Source organism: Felis catus, chromosome B2 (assembly GCF_018350175.1).
Source record: "Felis catus isolate Fca126 chromosome B2, F.catus_Fca126_mat1.0, whole genome shotgun sequence".
Taxonomy (NCBI): domain Eukaryota; kingdom Metazoa; phylum Chordata; class Mammalia; order Carnivora; family Felidae; genus Felis; species Felis catus.
The window spans coordinates 100,664,085-100,684,835 of record NC_058372.1 but is presented as its reverse complement, the minus strand read 5'-3'; the positions used below and the strand labels follow the sequence as shown (position 1 = coordinate 100,684,835).

At 35.7% G+C, this 20,751-nt stretch overlaps 2 protein-coding genes across 11 annotated transcripts in view; one reads left to right on the top strand and one right to left on the bottom strand.

Annotated features, from left to right (window-relative positions):
* The first annotated feature begins 5 nt into the window (after positions 1 to 5).
* On the top strand, positions 6 to 20,310 carry TUBE1 (tubulin epsilon 1). Of its 6 annotated transcripts, none has more exons than XR_002742409.2 (12): positions 6 to 162; positions 264 to 337; positions 1,002 to 1,054; positions 3,985 to 4,042; positions 6,558 to 6,673; positions 8,657 to 8,778; positions 10,967 to 11,154; positions 11,373 to 11,548; positions 12,376 to 12,516; positions 15,083 to 15,223; positions 16,074 to 16,229; positions 16,753 to 16,890. XR_002742409.2 is itself a non-coding variant. In XM_023254268.2 (12 exons), the coding sequence occupies exons 1-12, from the start codon at positions 138 to 140 to the stop codon at positions 16,909 to 16,911; spliced, it is 1,422 nt and encodes a 473-aa protein (XP_023110036.1). In that variant the 5' UTR covers positions 7 to 137; the 3' UTR covers positions 16,912 to 20,310. The 6 variants fall into 6 exon arrangements, 5 of the variants coding, with proteins under 5 accessions (XP_044913858.1, XP_023110036.1, XP_011280950.2 ...); XM_023254268.2 differs by having other exon boundaries at positions 7 to 162; positions 3,985 to 4,036; positions 16,055 to 16,229; positions 16,753 to 20,310; XM_011282648.4 differs by having other exon boundaries at positions 7 to 162; positions 16,055 to 16,229; positions 16,753 to 20,310.
* Positions 17,179 to 20,751, bottom strand: part of CCN6 (cellular communication network factor 6) — a 27,072-nt gene continuing 23,499 nt past the window's right edge. For 3 of the 5 annotated variants that reach the window (XM_045057924.1, XM_045057925.1, XM_003986469.6), the window contains 2 exons: positions 19,960 to 20,153; positions 17,179 to 18,893 (listed from right to left, as the gene is read on the bottom strand). In XM_045057924.1, coding sequence (XP_044913859.1) covers positions 18,612 to 18,893; positions 19,960 to 20,153 — 476 coding nt within the window. In that variant the 3' untranslated portion in view covers positions 17,179 to 18,611. Of the gene's footprint in view, positions 18,894 to 19,377; positions 19,512 to 19,959; positions 20,154 to 20,751 lie in introns of those variants that run through there. The other 2 variants (XR_006598176.1, XR_006598175.1) reach the window with 1 other exon arrangement.

Sequence of the window (20,751 nt, the reverse complement as noted above, 5' to 3'; positions counted from 1 at the left end):
GTAGCGACAGCAGCGACTTGCGGCAGCAGCTTGACTTACGGCTGCCCGGGACCTCTGGGAGCTCAGCTCGGGAGCCGGGCGGGGAGTACGAACGCGGCCGCCGGCTCCCGGGTGCTCCAGTCCGGACGCGCAGCAGCATGACCCAGTCGGTGGTCGTACAGGGTAAGCTGCGCGGGAGGATGGGCACCTTGTCGCCGCGCAGCCAACCGGCCTTGTTTTTCCTCCTAATGGCTACTCTCTTTCCCTCCTTTCGCTGATCGCAGTCGGCCAGTGCGGAAACCAGATCGGCTGCTGCTTCTGGGATCTGGCGCTAAGGGAGCACGCCGCGGTCAACCAGGTACCGACCCACCCTCCCGGAGACCACCCGCCTGTTACCGATGCTCGCGCAACAAATAAGCAAGAATAAGCAACAGATAAGCAAATAAGCAACAATCAGTCCATTTGACCTTTTATCTAACTGATAGATACTGATAGAGGTTGTATAGGGTCTTCTCAGGAAAACACGAACTGGTTTTTTTAAGCGTTTGGTGGCGTTAGACCCAGAACAAACGCTAGCCAAATACCTTAAGTCTTAAGTCTCCCTCCCTGATTCTTAGGGTCTCATTTTTATCGGGATTCTTTTGAAGAGCAGTGCGATAGTATTTGGGGAAGTACTTTGTAAAACAGGTAACGTGTGTGGTATTATATTCCTGAATTTAGTCAACTTTAAAATGATCACCAGGAATCCAGAGAAAGCTCTCTTTTGATGCACCTGTTCTGCAATCCTATGGGGCTCCTTTCTTTAGCGCCCTCAGCTAAACTTTATCCATAGATCCTACGGCATGTACCTTTTAGGGAGGAAGAAGTCTGAGCATTTTTTGATAACTTGCAATTTTGTTGTCGTTATCATAGCCAAATACCAGCCATTACACTATTGTGAGAATATTAAATCGAAAGGATTTCATTTGGGAAAGAAGCACAACTTAATCAAATGCTATAAATATATTTTTTTTTCTTTTTAGAAAGGAATTTATGACGAGGCAATAAGCAGCTTCTTTAGAAATGTGGATACGAGGTAAGATGGGATTAAAGTCTGTCACATAGCATAATGATTCTTTTCGTGTCATCAGATTGGGAGAGAATTCTTCAAAGGATAATAAAATAGTTGATAACTATAAAGAAGTTGTCTGGGTTGTTTGTTAGTTTGTTTTTCTCCGTATTGAAAGCATTTTTTCCCATTATTATTCCCATATCATTAATATTTCTCATATTATTCTGCAGAGCAAGACAGCAGGTTTCCTTTTAAGACCATGTTAAGGAACAAAAGAACCTTTAGCGGGCCTTCTTTTAACATGACCTTGAAATAAAGTTTTACCGAAGGACTGCTGAAAATTTCCCTCAGTGTATCTTGTTAATGCATTCAGGAATGGCCAACTTTTGAAAGAAAAATGTTGTTTTTTTTTTTTTTACATTTCTGTGATAGTTGTAGTCAAGAATATTTGCTCTGTAAGTAGAATGTGCTAAAAGGAAGGAAAGCAACTGTCAAATTACTTTTGTTGATTTTAATAAAGAATCCATATAACTATCTTTTATCTGAGAGAGTAATTTTGACATTCAAGGTGTGTCCGTAATGTTTAACGTTTAATCATTAAGTGTGTGTGTTTTACTTAAACTGTGGTGGACTTGAACTGAAAAGTCTATAGTGAGTATCCATCTTTATCGTAATTCAATAAAAATTCTAGTTCTAGTTTGAATTAGTTTGTTGGGTATTTGAGGTAGTTATCTCCTAGAGAAAGCTAATGAATCCCCACTTCCCTGGTGAATTCCAGAGTCTGACCCTCAGGCTTGTAAACTTAGAAAACTTGTTGACATCTTGAGAATAAGTCCATTGCTCTCCAGCACAGGTCGGTAAACCAAACTCAAAGAGAATGGGAGATTAAAAAGCAGAAAGTCAGTGTAGTAATTGACAGTAGGGACGGTAACTCCAGAGCACTAGATTTTCCTTTACTTTCAAAAGTGCATTCTCTTCTGTAGGAAATCTACCTGAAAAGCTAAATAGTAGAAAGTTGCTTGGTGACCATGGAATCAGGCCAAGGGAAGTTAGGTGTAGTACCTTAATGGCTGGTGTCATTTATTTTTATTATGTGGAAATATCTGCCATCTGGATTCCCCGGAACCTAAAACTAGATTCTAGAGCATCCTTTCCCCCTAAATACTGTTAAGAGACTAAAATTTGCCTTTGTAATACTTCCTTTTACATGCTTCTAACTAAATTTCCACTCTCATCCCCTCTACTCGAGATGGCCAATCCTTTCACTAAGTATTACTTAGTTGAGGGGCGCCTGGGTGGCTCGGTTGAGCATCTGACTTTGGCTCAGGTCGTGATCTCACGGTTCATGAGTTCGAGCTCTGCATCGAGCTCACTGCTGTCAGCCTGTCGGCGTAGAGCAGGCTTCGGATCCTCTGTCCCTCTCTCTCTCTGCCTCTCCCCTGCTGGCACCCTTTCTCTCAAAAATAAATTAAAAAAAAAAATTTTTTTTCAAGCATTACTTAGTTGAGACTCAGTCTGGCAGCTGTTCGTTCTTAATAATTGACTACATAACTGTACTCTTATCTACTCTGTTTTGTAATTTAAACCTGAAAACATTCTTATTTCCCCAATCCCGAGTTTCTCCAAAAAGGGGAGCTGAGTCTTGGTATCTTAGTATTCTATGTACTATCAACACCTGTGAGCCTCCACATTAATACACACAAATCTTTCAAAACCAAGACCACATATTTGTATACACTTCCATATCTATTTGACAAGATGACTATACCTTTTTTTTTTTAACATTTATTTATTTTTTTGAGACAGAGACAGATCATGAATGGGGGAGGGGCAGAGAGAGAGGGAGACACAGAATCGGAGGCAGGCTCCAGGCTCTGAGCCGTCAGCCCAGAGCCCGACGCGGGGCTCGAACTCACGGACCATGAGATCGTGACCTGGCTGAAGTCGGAGGCTTAACCGACTGAGACACCCAGGCGCCCCAGACCATACCTTTTTAATAGCATACTAGGAATTTACCTATACTAGGGGTTAACAGGCCGTTTCTGTAAAGGACCAGATGGTAAATATTTTAGGTTTTGCAGACCATAAGTTCTGTCACATTTGTTTGACTCTGCTGTTGTAGCGGGAATGCAGGTATAGCTTACTGGTGCATAAGCAAGCAAATGGGAAAGACTGTGTTTGAACAAAACTTTATGTAGGAAAATAAGCAGCTGGTCAGAGTTGGACCAAGGACCGTAGTTTACCAGCTCGACCTAGAGCATCATCTGTGGTCAATTCAACTTCCTTTCATATCTTCTGTCTTCTTATCTACTGTATTGACTTATCTAAACTTATATCTATGTTTGGTCATAGATGTAGTTATTTTAGTAACTTTTGTTCAACATGAAATTCTAGGAACAGCCTGAGATATACAGTGATATGTAACTGGTGGCTTAAGCAGTAGAAGTATCCAGATATCTCATACAAAGAAATCTGGAAATCACATGATCTAGGCTTGGAGAAGTGCCTTAAAGACCGAGGCACTGTCACTTCATTATTCATGTGGTGTCGGCTTCTTGTCCTCATATTTATTATTTCATAACTGTAAAGTGCACTCCATGCATCTATATTCACTCCATGCATCTATATTCATGTTTATATGCCAAGCACCAACAGCATCTGGTCCTCTTTATCAGAAACACTTCCCAGCATACCTGCTTTTTATCTCAGAACTGCATTACATGGCCAGCCCTAACTACAAAGAAAGCCAGGGAAAAAAGTACCTCACTTTTTCAGCCTAATAGGAGGGTAGGGAAGGGAGAGGGAGAGGAATGGCATCTTCGCTGTTGCCTTTTGTGCCTGCCCCTCTAGGCCTATAAGTAGCTTTATTATATAAGTGGGAGTTAACTTTATTATCTAATAGCACTATTAGCCTTGGAAGATCTTATGACCTTTTCTCATTTTTTATCTTTCAGAGTGGTTGGTGATGGTGGCAATATTTCCAAGGGGAAAATTTGTTCTTTGAAGGCACGAGTAAGATCATATATATGCTTAGATTCTTTTATCACGTGTGTTTTTAAAATAACTATACTTTGGTAACTATCATGAGAATAAAATTTTAATTTGACTTCTCAAATTAAGAAAAGTTTTTACTGGAGCGCCTAGGTGGCTCACTCAGTTGAGCAACTGACCTCGGCTCAGGTCATAATCTTGTTGTGGTCTGTGAGTTTGAGCCCCGCATGTGTTGGGCTCTGTGCCGACAGCTTGGAGCCTGGAGCCTTCTTTGGATCTTGTGTGTCACTCTCTGTCTGCCCCTCCCCTGCTCACACTCTGTCTCTCTCTCTCAAAAATGAAGAAACATGAAAAAAATTTTTTTTTTAAAAGTACTAAGTCACATTTTAATATAAATAAGCAGACATTTATGTCTACCTGAAACGTTAGGGGAAAAGTTTTGTGTTTTAAATAAAAACACTGCATATTTAGCATTTTGTGTGTGTGAATGTTTCAGGGAAGAGCTACATCTAGATAGATGATAACAAAAGGAATTTCCTTAACTCTAAGCCTGAAACATATATTAATGCAGGTTAATTTTTCATTTGAAGATAGTGGAAGATTTCTTTGCATCAGAATTACTATTCCCAATACAAAGCATGGATCCAGCCACCTTATAGTGAATACCACAACCATGTAAGACCTCTTGAACAAAAATGCTTCGAGTCAGTAGCCCATATTTAGTGTTAAACTCATTCCAGCAACACTTCTCTTCCGTGATTGTCTACAACAAACTGCTTTTTCCAGTTGGTGATAAGTTATTTTTATAACAAGAAAGGCAGTTTAGATGTTACGGGAGGAATTGTGACGCTTCTATCAAAACTGACTTCCAGAGGTGCTTGAATGTCACTTTGTATTTTGCATGTTGCTTTAAGGTAATTTAGGTAATCTCCCACAAATTATCTTAAGTCTGTTTTGGAACACTGCCATTATAAGCTAATTTTTTTCTCTTTGTAATCCTACACAACTTGTAGTACACTACAGTTTGCCCAGACAGTGAAGTGTCTCTTATGTGGTTGATTAGATGTTAAAGTCAACATTTAAGGTAAAAATTGCATATCATCGTAAAATATCCTAGAACACCCCTAAATTACAGTAAATAGCCCTATATAGTCCAGTATACATAAAGTGTATGCATATTGCTTGCTATATACAAAAGATTGCATTTGCAGTACATAATTATTGTGTAGTCTTTCTGATATACTACTGTGATATACCATTAAACAATTAGAAATATAATATTTCTGATATACTGTGTAAGATGATTTTTTAAATTGCTTGCTTATAGTAGCATCGTTAATTACACGGTTTAATTCACAGAATTTAAATGGGCATAAATTATAACTTCACAACAGTTAGTACTCCATAAATATTGAACTTGACTGGCTCCTCTCAATGAGATAGTAGAGCATAGAGTTTGGTGGTTAAGAGTGAAGATTCTGCAGGTTTGAATCTTAGCTCTGTCACTTACTAGCTGGGCTAAAGTTATTTAACTTTCCTAGGCCTCAGTTTTTTTCATGTGTTAAGTGAGGGTAACTATAGTACCTACGCATAAGGTGAGGATCAAATGCAGAGCACTTAGAACAGTGCCATGTCATATGCGCTTAACATTACGGGGTCACAAGCACTGAAGAAGCCCATAAACCAAGCACTTTCTCTGTGACACTAAATCAAAGCTAATAGCTTCATAGTGTGCCCTAAGGTTATTTCATATTTTTTTTAGCTTTTTAACTTATTTATTTCCCTTTTCACTCATCTTCCTCAGTGTAGAAGATGTGGGAAGTCCAAATATAATTCTACTGCCATCCCTGCTTACATTTTGCTGTATTTTCCTCCAGTCTTTTCTATTTTTCTTTCCATAGTTAATTTTATATTTTATATTTTCATTTTCCTCTGAGGAATAGAGGTTATCTCCCATGTCAATAATGTTTGTGGTAATGAATTAGGTTTTCTTGGGCGTAGGGGCCCTATTGTCATCTTTAACGTTGATCCGGTGCCTTGGTTCGCACGTAATAATAAGTTTACTGATTTGAATTGGACAGTTTGGGGCTGTGATTCATGAAGAGCAGCATGTGGTTGCTCTAGTGAGCAAATATGCATTAATGTACCCTACATTTATTGAGAATTTTTTTCTAGTTAGGCACCTGTTAAATTTCCGAGACCTTGTTCCCAAAACATTTACAGTCACGTAGGCACATGAATAAAAGAATTGTTAGAAAATCAGTTGAGGGGATTATTCAGTTCCTTTTTTTCCCCCACGTGGTATTTTGGAGTAGGATAAGAGTTTAGAATCCATCTTTTAATTGTATTCCACCTCCTGAGGAGAGTGAAATTACTTTTTCATTCTTGTAACAGATTCTACATAAAGATTCAAATAAAGATTTGATTAAGCTTAAACTGTAAAAAGAACAATGCAACTTTTAGTTCATAAATTAATTTACAGAATAACTAGCTCTAAAGAAAAATATGCTAATTAAATTTTATTTCTCTTTCTCAGGCTGTCTTGATTGACATGGAGGAAGGGGTAGTAAATGAAATTCTGCAGGGACCGTTGAGAGATGTGTTTGATAGCAAGCAGCTCATCACTGATATTTCTGGCTCAGGGAATAATTGGTGAGAATGTGCTGTATGTAAAAATTGAATGTCCTCTGGAAAAAAAAAAAGGAACAATCTTTCCTTCATTCTAATAGGTCCTGCTAACATGAAAGCAAGATCTAACCTGCTATACCTACCTCTAGGCTTTTCAGCCCATCATCTTTTCCTTGATAAATGATGGTGTTTCTCAGTGCTGAAAAGCCACTTGTATCATAGTTCTTTCTCATTTTTTTTTAAGAAAAAAATCATGAATAATTGATTTACCAAAGTCCTTGTTGTAAATTGATTCTTAAATAATACTAGGGGCACCTGGGTGGCTCAGCTGTTTAAGCATCTGACTTTGGCCTGGGTCATGATCTTGCGGTTTGTGAGTTTGAGCCCCACATCAGGCTCTGTGCTGACAGCTCAGAGCCTGGAGCCTATTTCAGATTCTGTGTCTCCCTTTCTCTCTCCGCCCCTCACCTACTCATACTCGCTCACTCTCTCTCTCTTCAAAAATAAATAAACTCTAAAAAAAAAAATAATACTAAATAATGACAAAAGTTTAAGTATTTTTATAAACTCTTCTCTTACCTGTGTTATTTGACTCTATCAAGTTCTCAGTTGGTCAGATTTAATAGAATTGATAAGAGGTGCAAGCCAGACCAGTGTCCCAGCATTTAGGCTCAGCCCAAGGCTGTTTAGCTCTTAAATATATAATGGTCTGATCTCCTTAATGGGGTAAAAAGCTTCAACAATGATCATTTAATAGTTTCCTTTGAAACAGTTTTTGCTGTTTTTTAAAAATTAAGTAGCTCCTTGTTATTTGCAAACCTAGTATTTGTTATTTTATCTATTTACAGGCAATCCCTCAAGTTCCTAATGTGTAGTGATGTGTAATTACGGGGCGCCTGGCTGGCTCTTTCAGAAGAGTGTGCAATTCTTGATCGATGGGTCCTAAGGTTGAGCCCCATGTTGGGTGTAGAGATTACTTAAATAAACAAAAATTTAAAGCATGAATTTACATTTTGCATTGTTAGAGATTCATCTGGGGAGAACCGGTCACTAAATGAATCCATATGCCTACTTAACTGGCTTTCCACTAATTATTGTGTAATCTTTCTGTAATTTTTGAGTTATACAACCTGACTATATGTTGTGGGAAAATCATTCATTCATTTTTTTTAATCATTTAATCATTTTTAATGCTACTTGCAAATCTGATTAACCAAAAAAGCTTGCAGTCTTTTTTTTTTTTTTTTTTTTTTTTGTATTATGTTTTTTTTTTTTTCAACATTTATTTATTTTTGGGACAGAGAGAGACAGAGCATGAACGGGGGAGGGGCAGAGAGAGAGGGAGACACAGAATCGGAAACAGGCTCCAGGCTCTGAGCCATCAGCCCAGAGCCTGACGCGGGGCTCGAACTCACGGACCGTGAGATCGTGACCTGGCTGAAGTCGGACGCTTAACCGACTGCGCCACCCAGGCGCCCCAGCTTGCAGTCTTATAAGTATCAGTGTTCTTTTGTGTGCCAGTTTATCTAATAACACAACATGACTTATGTTTTCTCATATATTAAACCAATATGTTCAAAAGTCTTTATTTTTATTGTCATTCTAGTTGACTATGTTCTGCTTTTTAATATGTAAAATTTACTGCAATCAGAATTTATTTTAAATGGAGATGAGAAACAGCTATGTAAATAAATTCTTATAATTATGCCTAAAGAAAAAAAAAGAGAAGATTAATTTAGAAAACCATAGTTTAATAGCCATTGATAATGCTCTATTTTGTCATGATATTTGAGGATTATAGATATATATATATTTATTACATTTTCTACCTAGTGTCTTTGAAATATCATCATATGATTTATTGATACGAAACCAGAAGAATGTACTTAATACAGTAAAAATACTTTTTCAGGTTTTTCTATAATCTTTTCATTTGGATCAGAAATAATAAAATCTTGAAATAATAAATGCCAGGGTGATTTTGTGATTTATGTCTTTTTTTTTCAGGGCTGTGGGTCACAAAGTTTTTGGCAGGCTTTATCAAGAACAGATTTTAGAGAAACTCAGAAAGTCGGCAGAGCACTGTGATTGTTTACAGTGTTTTTTTATAATACATTCCATGGGAGGAGGTAAAGTTATTCACTCATTTCCCTGTAATCATGTGAAAGTGTAAATGGGAACTCATTTTGCAAACTGAAGGATGTTTTCAGACCTATGCTGAATAAAGGTAGAACTTTTAGAGGGGCGCCTGGGTGGCGCAGTCGGTTAAGCGTCCGACTTCAGCCAGGTCACGATCTCGCGGTCCGTGAGTTCGAGCCCCGCGTCGGGCTCTGGGCTGATGGCTCAGAGCCTGGAGCCTGTTTCCGATTCTGTGTCTCCCTCTCTCTCTGCCCCTCCCCCGTTCATGCTCTGTCTCTCTCTGTCCCAAAAATAAATAAACGTTGAAAAAAAAAAATTTAAAAAAAAAAAAAAAGAACTTTTAACACTGTGTTTAGGAGTATGTACATAACTGCTTTTTATTTTAGATTTTTGTCAGATTTTGTTCCTATTATCATTTTTTTAATTTAAGCCCTTTTAAGAGATAGTAGAACTGAATCTGATTTTTTTTTCTTCTACCTTTAGTTTCTTTTATAAAATTTCTGACTATATTTCAGTATATATGAGCTTTCTGGGAATGCTGACTTCCTCCTAAGGGTTTGTTTGTGCAATCTCATATCCTAACTAGAGCTAAGCATTTCTGGCTTAAAAATGTCCGTATTCTTCAACTACCTTCAGACCTTTCTTGTGTCCAATAAGAGACATAAATAAAAGAAATCCTTTTAGTCAGCTCCTTTAAATCTTTCCTTACATGGTAATTACCTTGACCTATAATAAATGATCTGCATTGCTTTCTTTTCCCTGGAAAGCCTGTACCTTGCAAATGAAGTACTTTGCTCCTCTGTTCTATGAACTAGAAACATATTGTATTTTGCTAATTTCAAATAGGATTAGCGAGTTTTAAAAGAAAAATTTGCCATGCTATTTTTCTTCAAGCTGATATTAAGATTTTATATTCAACAGGTTATGTAAATTGATTTTTTCTACATATTATGCAGTATGATAGCATTTTAAAATTAAAGTTATAATTGCTATGTAAACCATGCCTTTAGAGGACCATTGTAATCACTGAATTAAGAAACAAATTTCTCTTCGTACTAGTATAATTAATTAACCAACAAGTTTGGATCCATTTTAAAACAAAGAAACAATTTGATTTATATTTCATTATGGTGCCTTTTTAAATCCATCTTTTCAAAATCTCAGATTATACTTTATTCATAATTTACTGGCAAAAGTAAATAATAGTGAAGGTTAAAAATGGTCTCCTCTCTCACATCTAATTCCTAGTCTCTCTCCTCACAGGTAATCGAGTTTGCCAATGTCTGTCCTTCCAGATATTTTCTATGCCTGTTACGTATGTGTGTATATTTTTACATAAACAAGATCATGAGATGCTTATTACTCTGTAATTTTTTCACTTTGTCTTTCCCGAATGTCTTTTAATATCATCTCTGTCTCATGGAATTCAATTGTGTTAATGTAATAATTTTTAAAGTCTGTTTCTCATTAGTAGATGTTAAGTTTATGGTGTTCAGTTATTAAACACAGTCCTCAGTTGAATACCTGATACGTACATTTCTGCTCATTTGTGCCTCTATAGCTGTAGGTAATATTCCCAAAAGGAAAGTGGGACCAAAGAATATGTACATTTTAAATTTTGATGCATGTTAATAAATACCTTGCCACATTATTTCACCAATCCATATTATTACCAATAATTTATACAAGTTTATTTCCCCACCCTGTCACCAACACTATTAGAAGACCTGAATCTAACATATTCAAAATTGGATTGTTTTAATTTGGAAAGCTTTGATTAGAAGAAAGGTTAAGCACGTTCATATCTATTCACCAATTGATTTATTATGAATTACATATTTACATACTTTCCCCATTTTTCTATTATTCATGGTTTTTTGGTTATTGATTTGTGAGACCTCTTTATGAAAGAAATTTAGTCCTTCATATGCTTTGGAGATTTTTTTCTTAGTTTGCCTTTTTTATTTTGTTTATGGGTTCTATATGTATATGTTTATATGGCTTTTAAAATATTTTAATGGAATTAAAACTGTCTTCTCTATAATGGCTCTGGTTTTTAACGTATGTTTCTACAAAAAAAAAAAAAAAAACAACCAAAAAATTCCAGGTTCCTCACAATTTTATTCTAAATCATTTGTGCTGTGTTTTGTTTTCTTTCTTTGCAATTTTAATCCTCAGGAACAGGATCTGGACTTGGCACATTTCTCTTAAAGGTGCTTGAGGACGAATTCCCAGAAGTATACAGATTTGTGACTTCAATTTATCCTTCTGGTGAGGATGATGTCATAACCTCACCTTATAATAGCATCTTGGCAATGAAGGAACTTAATGAGCATGCAGACTGTGTGTTGCCCATTGACAACCAAGTAAGAAATGACATTGTAACTTATGGATATATCATGTATACATTCAGTCCTATGTTATGCATGTGTGTGCATATGAAACATTGTCTTCACCTTTCAGCTTTCCCACCTAAGAGGAAAAATAAGTTTAAATTGTTTTTCTTTCTCTTCCTTTCTTCCTGGTAGAATGTCATCTGTGTCCGCTCTTAATAGCTTCTCTCCCAATATTTTTCCTTTAAAAGTCTTTATTTGACATCATTAGCAAAATTGACCTCATGGTGAATTCTGGAAAGTTGGGTACAACTATAAAGCCAAAGAGTCTGGTTACTTCAAGTGCTGGGGCTTTGAAAAAGCAGCACCAGAAGCCCTTTGATGCGATGAACAACATTGTGGCAAATTTGCTGCTGAACCTAACCAGGTAATCGTATTGATGGTATACCTAAGGACAGTTTACAGACTTCACTTTGCTTCTGATGATGCTTGCAGTAGCATTTTTGTAGTAGAACTTTTTAGTTTTTCTAGGTCATAAGAGCTTCTTTTTTATTTTGTCTAGTATTTTGAGATCTTGGAGTGACAGACCAGAATTGTAATTTCTATGTCTCCAAAGCAACATTTCCTCAGATACATTCTATAGAATATTAATGAGTATCAAATGAAAAAAAATTGTCACAGAGACAGTTGAGAACTTGGTTAGATAAAAGTAAGCATGGTTGGTTGGTTTGTTTGTTTGGCTGTAGAATGTCTTCCATCTTTTAAACCAGCTAATGTTTACCTCCTCATTCATTAGCTGTCCAAAATTTCTCCTTGACTTCGATCTAGAAGATTGCTTTGGCCTTATTATATTCCAAATTATAGAGCACACTAAGCAGACTCTTAACAAATTTAGTAAAATTTATAGGATAATTAAATAATTATTGCCCTGTATGTGTTTAACTCCACCTAAAGTCTATTTTAGGTAAGATATTTTTGTGTATGTAACGTACAGCATAAAAGTGTGTTGGTTACACATCATGTGATCCACAAATAAGAATTGCTATAGATGTTGTATGTTATATTTTAATTATCTTTATACATGATCATGATACTAAATTTCACTAATACAGAAAAAAAAGAGCATGTATTTCCTAACTGAAGAACAATGTACAAAAGGATTTAAAAGTGCCTGCTGAATAAATCAAGCTACATTCAAAGTATAAAATTTTTAAGTTAATTTTTTTTTCTCTTGCTTTAATGTTAATTTTTTAGCTCTGCAAGGTTTGAAGGGTCCCTTAATATGGATCTTAATGAAATCAGCATGAATTTAGTTCCTTTTCCTCAGCTGCATTATCTTGTGTCAAGCCTAACACCTCTGTATACACTGGCAGATGTTAATATTCCTACCCGAAGGTAAAGTGTAGCAATTTTATTCCAGTTACTTGATAATTTGAATTACTTTTTTTAAAAAAATTGTTTTTCAGTTTGTAATAACTCTGGGTATTTCTTTATATCATTTATAATTGATGACAATCATTTTTTCATGATTTGAATTCTTTATTTACAGGTCATTGTTTAAAAAGTCAGTATTAAGGGGCACCCGGGTGGTTCAGTTGGTTACGCCTTGGGCTCTTGACTTCAGCTTAGGTTACAGTTCGTGGGTTTGAGCCCCATATCTAGCTCTGTGCTGACAATGCAGATCCTGCTTGGGATTCTCTCTCTCCCTCTCTGCCCCTCCCCACTCATGTTCTCTGTCTCTCTGTCTCTCTCTCTCAAGATAAACTTTAAAAAGTCAATATTAAGCTATTTGGAATTAAATCTAAATTTTTAAGCTAACTAAATGAAGATATGGTTTTTATTGAAAAGGATTTAAGGGCTTTGAAGTCTGACATACTAAGTCTAAATGCTAATTATGTCACTAGCTACAGGACCTTGGGCATGTGACAAACTTTCTTTCCGTTTTTCTCATCTGTAAGTACGAGAATCAATGCACCTATCTCTTTTCCTTGTTGGCTATATTAAATAAGAGTATCTTTTAAAGCTATCACGGTCTAGCACCATAGAACTAGGCTTTCCAATATTATTGTTTATGGTAGCTGTTACCTAAAATTTCCAGAACACCTTGTTTTGTAAGTGTGTGTCATTTATAAGCATAAAACTTAAGAGGCAACAAAAAAAATTAGTTGAAAAAAACTGTTAGCATATATAGTGATAATGAGCTTGAAAAGGTCCAACTGGCATCCACAGTTGAGAGTAAAGGTCCTGTCACACTCTGTAAGAGGATAGTATGTAAATTATAAAGTAAAAACTGGATTAAAGTTTTTATAGTTTTAAGTTTCGGCAAAATAACAATTCTACACTGTGGGAATGTCACAGTGATATTAACTTTTATTTAAGCTGGTAACAAACAACCGGTTGTGCCAACTAATAGATCGGACTCTTTCTGCATAGGATACTGATGACCTTAAGTTAAGCAGCTTGCATAGTGTATAGAACATGGTGATCATTCATTAAATATTCACTGTTTTTATCAGCCCAATGTATTAAAAATTAATGTATTTAAATAAAATGTGCATCATTAATGTGGACACGTACAATGTAAATTCATACTAAACTATTTATTATACATTAGTGATAATCCAGACATTTTTTACATTTAATTAAGTACAGCTATAAAGGAGAAAATGTTTGACTTGGTCCTTCAACCTGAATGTTTCAAAGCCAATTAAATTTCTTTTTAATCCTGCTTTTTGGCACATTTTGATAAAAAGAACGCTACTTCAACAGTGTTTATTCATATAATCATAATTTGTTACAAAGGATTATTTTTAATTAAAATGTGTTTGTGAAAATGTATAAGGGACTTTAAAGATTTTAGACTCTTAAAGAGCTTGTCACATGTTCTTTCTATCTCTTGTGTTCTTTTTTTCTGCTGTACTGTATATATTTCATAGGCTGCCATATCAGCATATGAACACATTTATCCTTGAGTAAAGTAATAAAATGTTTTAAAATTGTACTATTAAAAGTCATAATTTTAAAATTCTTTAATTTCTTATTAATAGTTTCTAAACAAATGAGAATGGTTTTTGTTGTACCTTTTATTAATAAATGTCATTTCTGTGCCTAGTCCCATTTTTATCACATGAAAATAATGAGCACATCTGAGAAGTATGTGCATGTTTCTTGAAATCCTGTATTTCTAATGTAAATAAAGATAAGTGTCCCAAACTTACAAATAGCTCACTAGTTCTTATATTTTGTGTCAGAAAATAAATCACGAGTAAGTGTGCTTGTTTTCTGTATGGTGGTTCTTAACCTTTTCTGGGTTTCCTTAACTCCATAAAAATGCCCAGAAGCGCATAACACACCAAAATTTCGAACACAGTAGTGAAAGATTTATGAATCCCCCATAGCACTCACCATTCCTTAAAGGAGACTTCTGTTCTTGCTGTCACATAACCAAGACAGAATGTAAACTCTATTAGAGTAGGAAGTTTTTGTTGTTGTTCACTGCTGGGTCTCTTGCACGTTAAATAGTGCCTGGCACATAATAGGCATTTGGTAAATAACTGCTGAATGAGTAGGTAGCACAGTGCGATTTTTGCGGCACCCCCCAGACTTTCTGCAGTTTCCGCATACAGAATCTTGGCTAGAGTTATCTAAGGAACCTAATCATATTTGTATTGAGGCAAGTGGGATTTGAGAACGAGACTGGGGGTATATTAAGGAAGGGCCTAGGATGCTGTGAATTGTTAGATATAAACTTGTTAGCACCTTTTTCTTCCTCTCTTTAAATGAAGGATAAAAGATGTCCTCTTTTTTCGTATTTTTCATCAAGATTGCTTTGAGAAAATGATAGCTGAAATTTAGAATGTATTTGTGTATGTATTTACCTGTAGATGATGATCCCTGCATTTTGTGTGTATAAACATAGAAGTAATATTTAGTATAAACAGTGATTCTTTCATTGTTCTAGGTTGGATCAGATGTTTTCAGATGCCTTTAGTAAAGATCACCAGCTAATTCGGGCTGACCCCAAACATAGCCTCTACCTCGCCTGTGCCCTTATGGTTAGAGGAAATGTACAGGTTTCAGATCTTCGCAGAAATATTGAAAGGTTTGATTTTATATTTTCCTGATAATTTATGTGTACCACTTGTGACAACGTAGCATGGTAGTTCAGATGGCCTGTCTTCCAATTCTAGCATTTGCCACTTAACTAAAGCGTGACCTCGAGCAAACTACTTAGCCCCTCTTGGCCTTACTTTTTTCAAATGTAAAACAAGAATAATAGTACAAAATTGTTATTTGTGAATAGTGAATGATACAGGAGATGTTTTGTTTTTTTATTTTCAATTTTTTTGAATGTTTGTTTATTTTTGAGAGAGCGTGCACACACACGCAAGCAGGGGAGGGGCAGAGAGAGGGCTAGACACAGAATGCAAAGTAGGCTCCAGGCTCTGAGCTGTCAGCAGAGCCCAATGTGGGGCTCCAACTCACAAATTGCGTGATCATGACCTCGGCCAAAGTTGGACGCTTAACTGCCTGAGCCACCCAGGTGCTCTAAGATGTCTTATTTTCTGAAAATGTTCAGAAAATTTAACTATTGTTGTTTTATTACCACCACCGCCACTTCGCTGCTTCTGAGTGTATGTTGTACTATTTTTTGACCGTCTGTTTTTTAGGAAAACTACTCGATTGAATTACAAAGTAAAGAAAATTACAATATTTTCATTTCTTTTTCTTCCCCAGATTTTATGTCCTCCTAACTAAGTGTCCCTTAGTTCACTGTCAGACTGTACCATGATACTGTTAATAGTAAAAAGTAGATAACTTTACGTTATGTATTAAGCAATTAGAATGGTAATTACCATTAGTAATGTCCATTGCCATATATGGCAGATGTTTTCATTACCTTCATTCTCACCTTTGAGTTTTTGTATCTCAGATTAAAACCTTCTCTACAGTTTATCTCCTGGAATCAAGAAGGCTGGAAAACCAGCCTGTGTTCAGTACCTCCCGTGGGGCATTCCCATTCATTATTAGCTCTAGCCAATAACACATGCGTGAAGCCTACCTTCATGGAACTCAGAGAGCGATTCATGAGGCTCTACAAGAAAAAGGTAATTATCAGTACACTTTTGTAACTATGTGTTTTTATTTGGGCTATTTAAGATGTATTCTTGTGAGTTATACTGTTACAAATCAGGGGCACTCCTGACTACTGTATTCGTTGTACTCAGACTACCTAAATGAGAAATCTCCTGAGTTTATAGGATTTGAGTTCTCATTTCTCTCGTAAAATTGAGTGAACTATTATTTTAATAAAGTGTATCTGTGTTTCGGGGCACCTGGGTGGCCCAGTCAGTTAAGTGTCCGACTTTGGCTCAGGTCATGATCTCACAGTTCATGGGTTTGAGCCCCACATTGGGCTCAGTTGCTGACAGCTCAGAGCCTGGAGCCTGCTTTGGATTCTGTCTCCCCCTCTCTCTCTGCCCCTCCCTGCTCATTCTCTCTCTCTCTCTCTCTCTCTCTCTCTCTCTCTCTCTCAAAAATAAACATAAAAAAAAAAAAAGAATATGTCTTAGGATAGTTACATTTGTATCAAATTTCCTGAAAATGGTCAACATTATCCTTTGTTTGTAGGCTCATCTTCATCACTATCTACAAATTGAAGGGATGGAGGAAAGCTGTTTCATGGAAGCCGTGTCATCTTTATCTGCGCTCATAGAGGAATATAACCAACTGGACGCCACACGAAGCATGCCTGTGGAAGATTTACCCAGACTAAGCGTAGCTATGTAAAACAGAACCCCAAAAGTACTTTTACTATTCTGAATTTCACATTTTTCGTCACTTTATCTTTCTGTTTTCAGAACTTTTGTGATTCAGAAAGTCTAGTTTGCACTTTTCATATTAGAAAGCATTTTTGCCTTAAAAAAAAGAGTGGCTTTCCTTTCATCACAATTCGTGGGCGATACCAGTGTGTGACATTACTGAAAGTCCTAGTACCTTTGACTTCAAACATTTATCTTCAGAAAGTTCCCCTTTTCTGAAATTGAGAAAACAGAGTTCAACATTTTACTTTATTTAGAGTTTCATATTCAGGCATTCATACAATGGTAATCATGTCTTCAATAAAAATCTTACACAGATTTTCATATATTTATTTATAATTTATTTTGTCAGCCCTGGAATTTGCCCTGGAATTATTTGGTATAACTAGAGCTGTTAAATAAATTTATAATTTATTTGGTTGAATTCTCCTGATTCTTTAAAAGTGAGTACGAGGAGTAATAGAAGAACACAGTATAAATATTTCTGTGTAATACCCACTAACTTCTCAGGGATAGGTTTTATTACAGCTATTAGGGAGGTTTTGTTTCTTGTTTGGGTAACCACCTGTTTGCACTGAAAAGAATTTTTACATTTATTTTAACATGTATTTGTATTAAATTATCTTTAAATATAATGCTTTTTATTAAACCAGTTGATTTTATAATAATAAATGTCCATATTTTTAAACAGTATTATTATTGGTTTTGCTTGTCACCATTTATATAAGCAAACAGAATGTTACTTAGCCTGATACCTTCTTCTGAACTTTGCAGCAAATGGCTGTAATAGTCTAGTGAAAGTGTTCTCGTTACTATAATCTCCAGCTCTAGGTTTTAACATTAATTTATCTTTAAATAAAATAATTTATATTTTAAGTCCATAGATAGATTTGTCATTTAAGGAAGTAATTTTTAGGGACAATTTTCAAGCCAGAATAATCCATTGTGTGCTTTTCTTTAGTGTTATATTCTTAAGTTTCTTTCCTTTTCAAAGTAAGGGTACTGCTTTTGATCTTTATCTTGGAAATTTAATTTTTTACATTATTTGGTATATAAACTTTTAGATTACAGTTGTCTACAGTTGTTAACAATGGCCAACGAAGTTCTACTTTCTCCTTCCAAAAGAAACCTTAATAAACTCATATTCAGGATAGGGCAATGGAAGCTATAAATATATTTACAGTTTAATCTTATTCCTTTTTAAGAATTAACCTAGAATCTTGCTCACCATGTAATGATTATCATCTGACTGGATCCTAGGCTACATTGTCAAAGTACACAAAGTTTTAAAGGCTAGTTTTAAGAGTTTTAAACTTTTTACACATCTTCAACAAAGTATTCCAGATTACTTTATAGAATGAAATGTTTTCTTGTAAATTGTATAATTTTCCATTATGTATGGAATATGTAGATGGAGCCAAGTATCTGTGTATTTCATGATCATACGTTTTAAAGTAAGAGTTCACTTTTAAGGTTTTTAAGTTTTACATATAATTTTTTAACAAACCTTTTTAAAAGCTTCTATTGCCTTACAGTCATCTGAGAATAAGTAGGCATTCTTACTGTTTTAAATCAATAAGGTAGATTTGCCACCCTTTAAAACCATTCTAATTTTATGATGTAATGACATGATTACCTAAACTTAACTTTTCCCATATAAAGTTGGTTTTATAGGATCTTGAGCTCAGAAAATATATCTCCTGGATCTCTGCAGTTTCTTTGACATACACAAGATGTAATCCACAGCATCTTCCATTTAAATGACCCTTCATTTGGGCAATCAAATTGAATGGTAATCATTTTAGACTTGTTAGGGACACAGCATCTCTTATCCAAGCATACTCCACAGAAAGTGGGTTTGTAACTCTGAGTGCTTGAGCATCCAGAAAAGATGAATTTTTCAGCTTTGAGAAGTTGGAAAGTGGGTTGGCACGTTTTTCCTTTAGGGATCTGAAAAGGTACATAACATTAAGAAGTCATTAGAAAAGTGATACTGTATACAGAACATTTTTATAGCACAAACACACAGGTATAATTATTTCCAGGGCATTAATATTTCTTAGTGAATCAGCACTCTCTTTTCTACCTTTGAATTCCACCCCCCACCCCCCCCACCCAGAGGTCTGTCCTCCCTGTTCTTGCTCCATCATAGGACCCACTCCCTGTTTTTGTTGCTCTCCACCCTTCATTTCCACAATTTCCACAATGAAAATTTGTCTTATTTAATATCAAGGGCCACGTCTTATTAGATGTTTATTTACCTAAGGCTTAGCAAATTCCCTAACAAAACTCAGTTTTGAGTGGATGAATAAATATCTTAATCCCTTTAAAACTGAGTTGTCAACTTCTTAATATGGTAGGGAATAACTTGGGGATGAGAAAGGTTTTGTAGCATTTCCAAAACTTACTCTTGAGACAGTCATCTTGCCTTGTTCTAGAAGTAGGACCAGCTCTAGTTATACCAAACAATTCCGGGGTAAATATTTTATCATAGTCCTTTGGCAAGTTTACTATCTAATAAGCACAGAGCATTTTGGAAATGGTGGTTTCTCCCTCCAAGTTGGTGACCTATAACCAAGATCAGAACTCTGATGTTCATAATGTCAGTTCTTATAATTATGATACAGCAACCAAAATCTTTTACCCACTGCTTTGATTCCACTACATAAAATTAACATATTTTTTAAAATTTAGACTCTGAAAAGGATTTGCTTTTTAAAAGCATGCATAGTGGGTGTACCACAACAAATCAGGCTGATCAAGACCCACACTGTTAAGCTACTAGAGTATCTAGAATCAGCAGGCTAACAGTACCTCCCTGCTTGGTAAGATTTCCCCCCATGAAATGCAATTAGATTAACACTTGCTTTCCTCCCAAATAGTTTGACTTTAAGAGTTACAATGAGGTGATTTTATTTTTACAAGAATCGCATACTGTCTATCCCTCTGAAACACGTACTTTTCAGGAGTCTCTTAATATTGAATTACAATGAAACTAAATCTGATTAAATTTTACCTTTATTCTCTTTGATATGTTACTGTCACAGGGTTGAATATAACACAGTCTTTTCTCTTTTCTCATTTCACAGTTGCTATTTTCATTGGTCACCCTATCAGATATTCCCATCCCACAGGTTCTGGAGCAAGGGGTCCACTTTGTTGCTTGCACAAGACATTTTCTTTTCCAAATAAGTGGGAGATTCCTATAAGCTAAAATAAAGGGGGAAAAGTACATGTGTATACATAATTATGTACTCACACAGATAGACAACTTTTAATAATTATTTTTAAGCTAATAGTAAATAGATCAGAACTTTTCCTTTTATGCAGTGTAACTCAGAATAAAATAAACTTGCAGTCTAATTCATCATGCTCTCTCTCTCCTTTCAAATTACCTTTTTTTTTTTTTTAATGTTTATTTATTTTCAATAGAGAAAGAGAATGTGAGCCGGGAGGGTCAGAGAGAGAGGGAGACACAGAATCTGAAGCAGGCTCCAGGTTCTGAGCTGTTAGCACAGAGCCTGATGTGGGGCTTGAACTCACAAACTGTGAGATCATGACCTGAGCTGAAGTTGGACGCCCAACCGACTGAGCCACCTGGGTGTCCCCAAATTACCTTTTAGCCAAATGTTACAGTACAGTTTCTTAGGAAGAATAAAGATAATTTATCTTTGAAAATCTGAGTAAATGTATCCATTTGCTTCTGCTTACTAGCTCATTCTCTTAGTACTAAACTACTTGCCTCTTGCTAGATATTATTTTCAAAAATGAAATAGACATTAGTAGGATTAAGAAATTCAAGGTATTA

What these genes read in the sequence shown, in the direction of transcription:
- TUBE1 (XM_011282648.4), top strand. Translation starts at nt 138, where the DNA reads ATGACCCAGTCGGTGGTCGTACAGG. An exon ending in TTTGTTCTTTGAAGGCACGA is followed by an intron (nt 4,043 to 6,557) that starts GTAAGATCATAT and finishes TCTCTTTCTCAG; the next exon opens with GCTGTCTTGATTGACATGGA. An exon ending in CTTCGCAGAAATATTGAAAG is followed by an intron (nt 15,224 to 16,054) that starts GTTTGATTTTAT and finishes TTTGTATCTCAG; the next exon opens with ATTAAAACCTTCTCTACAGT.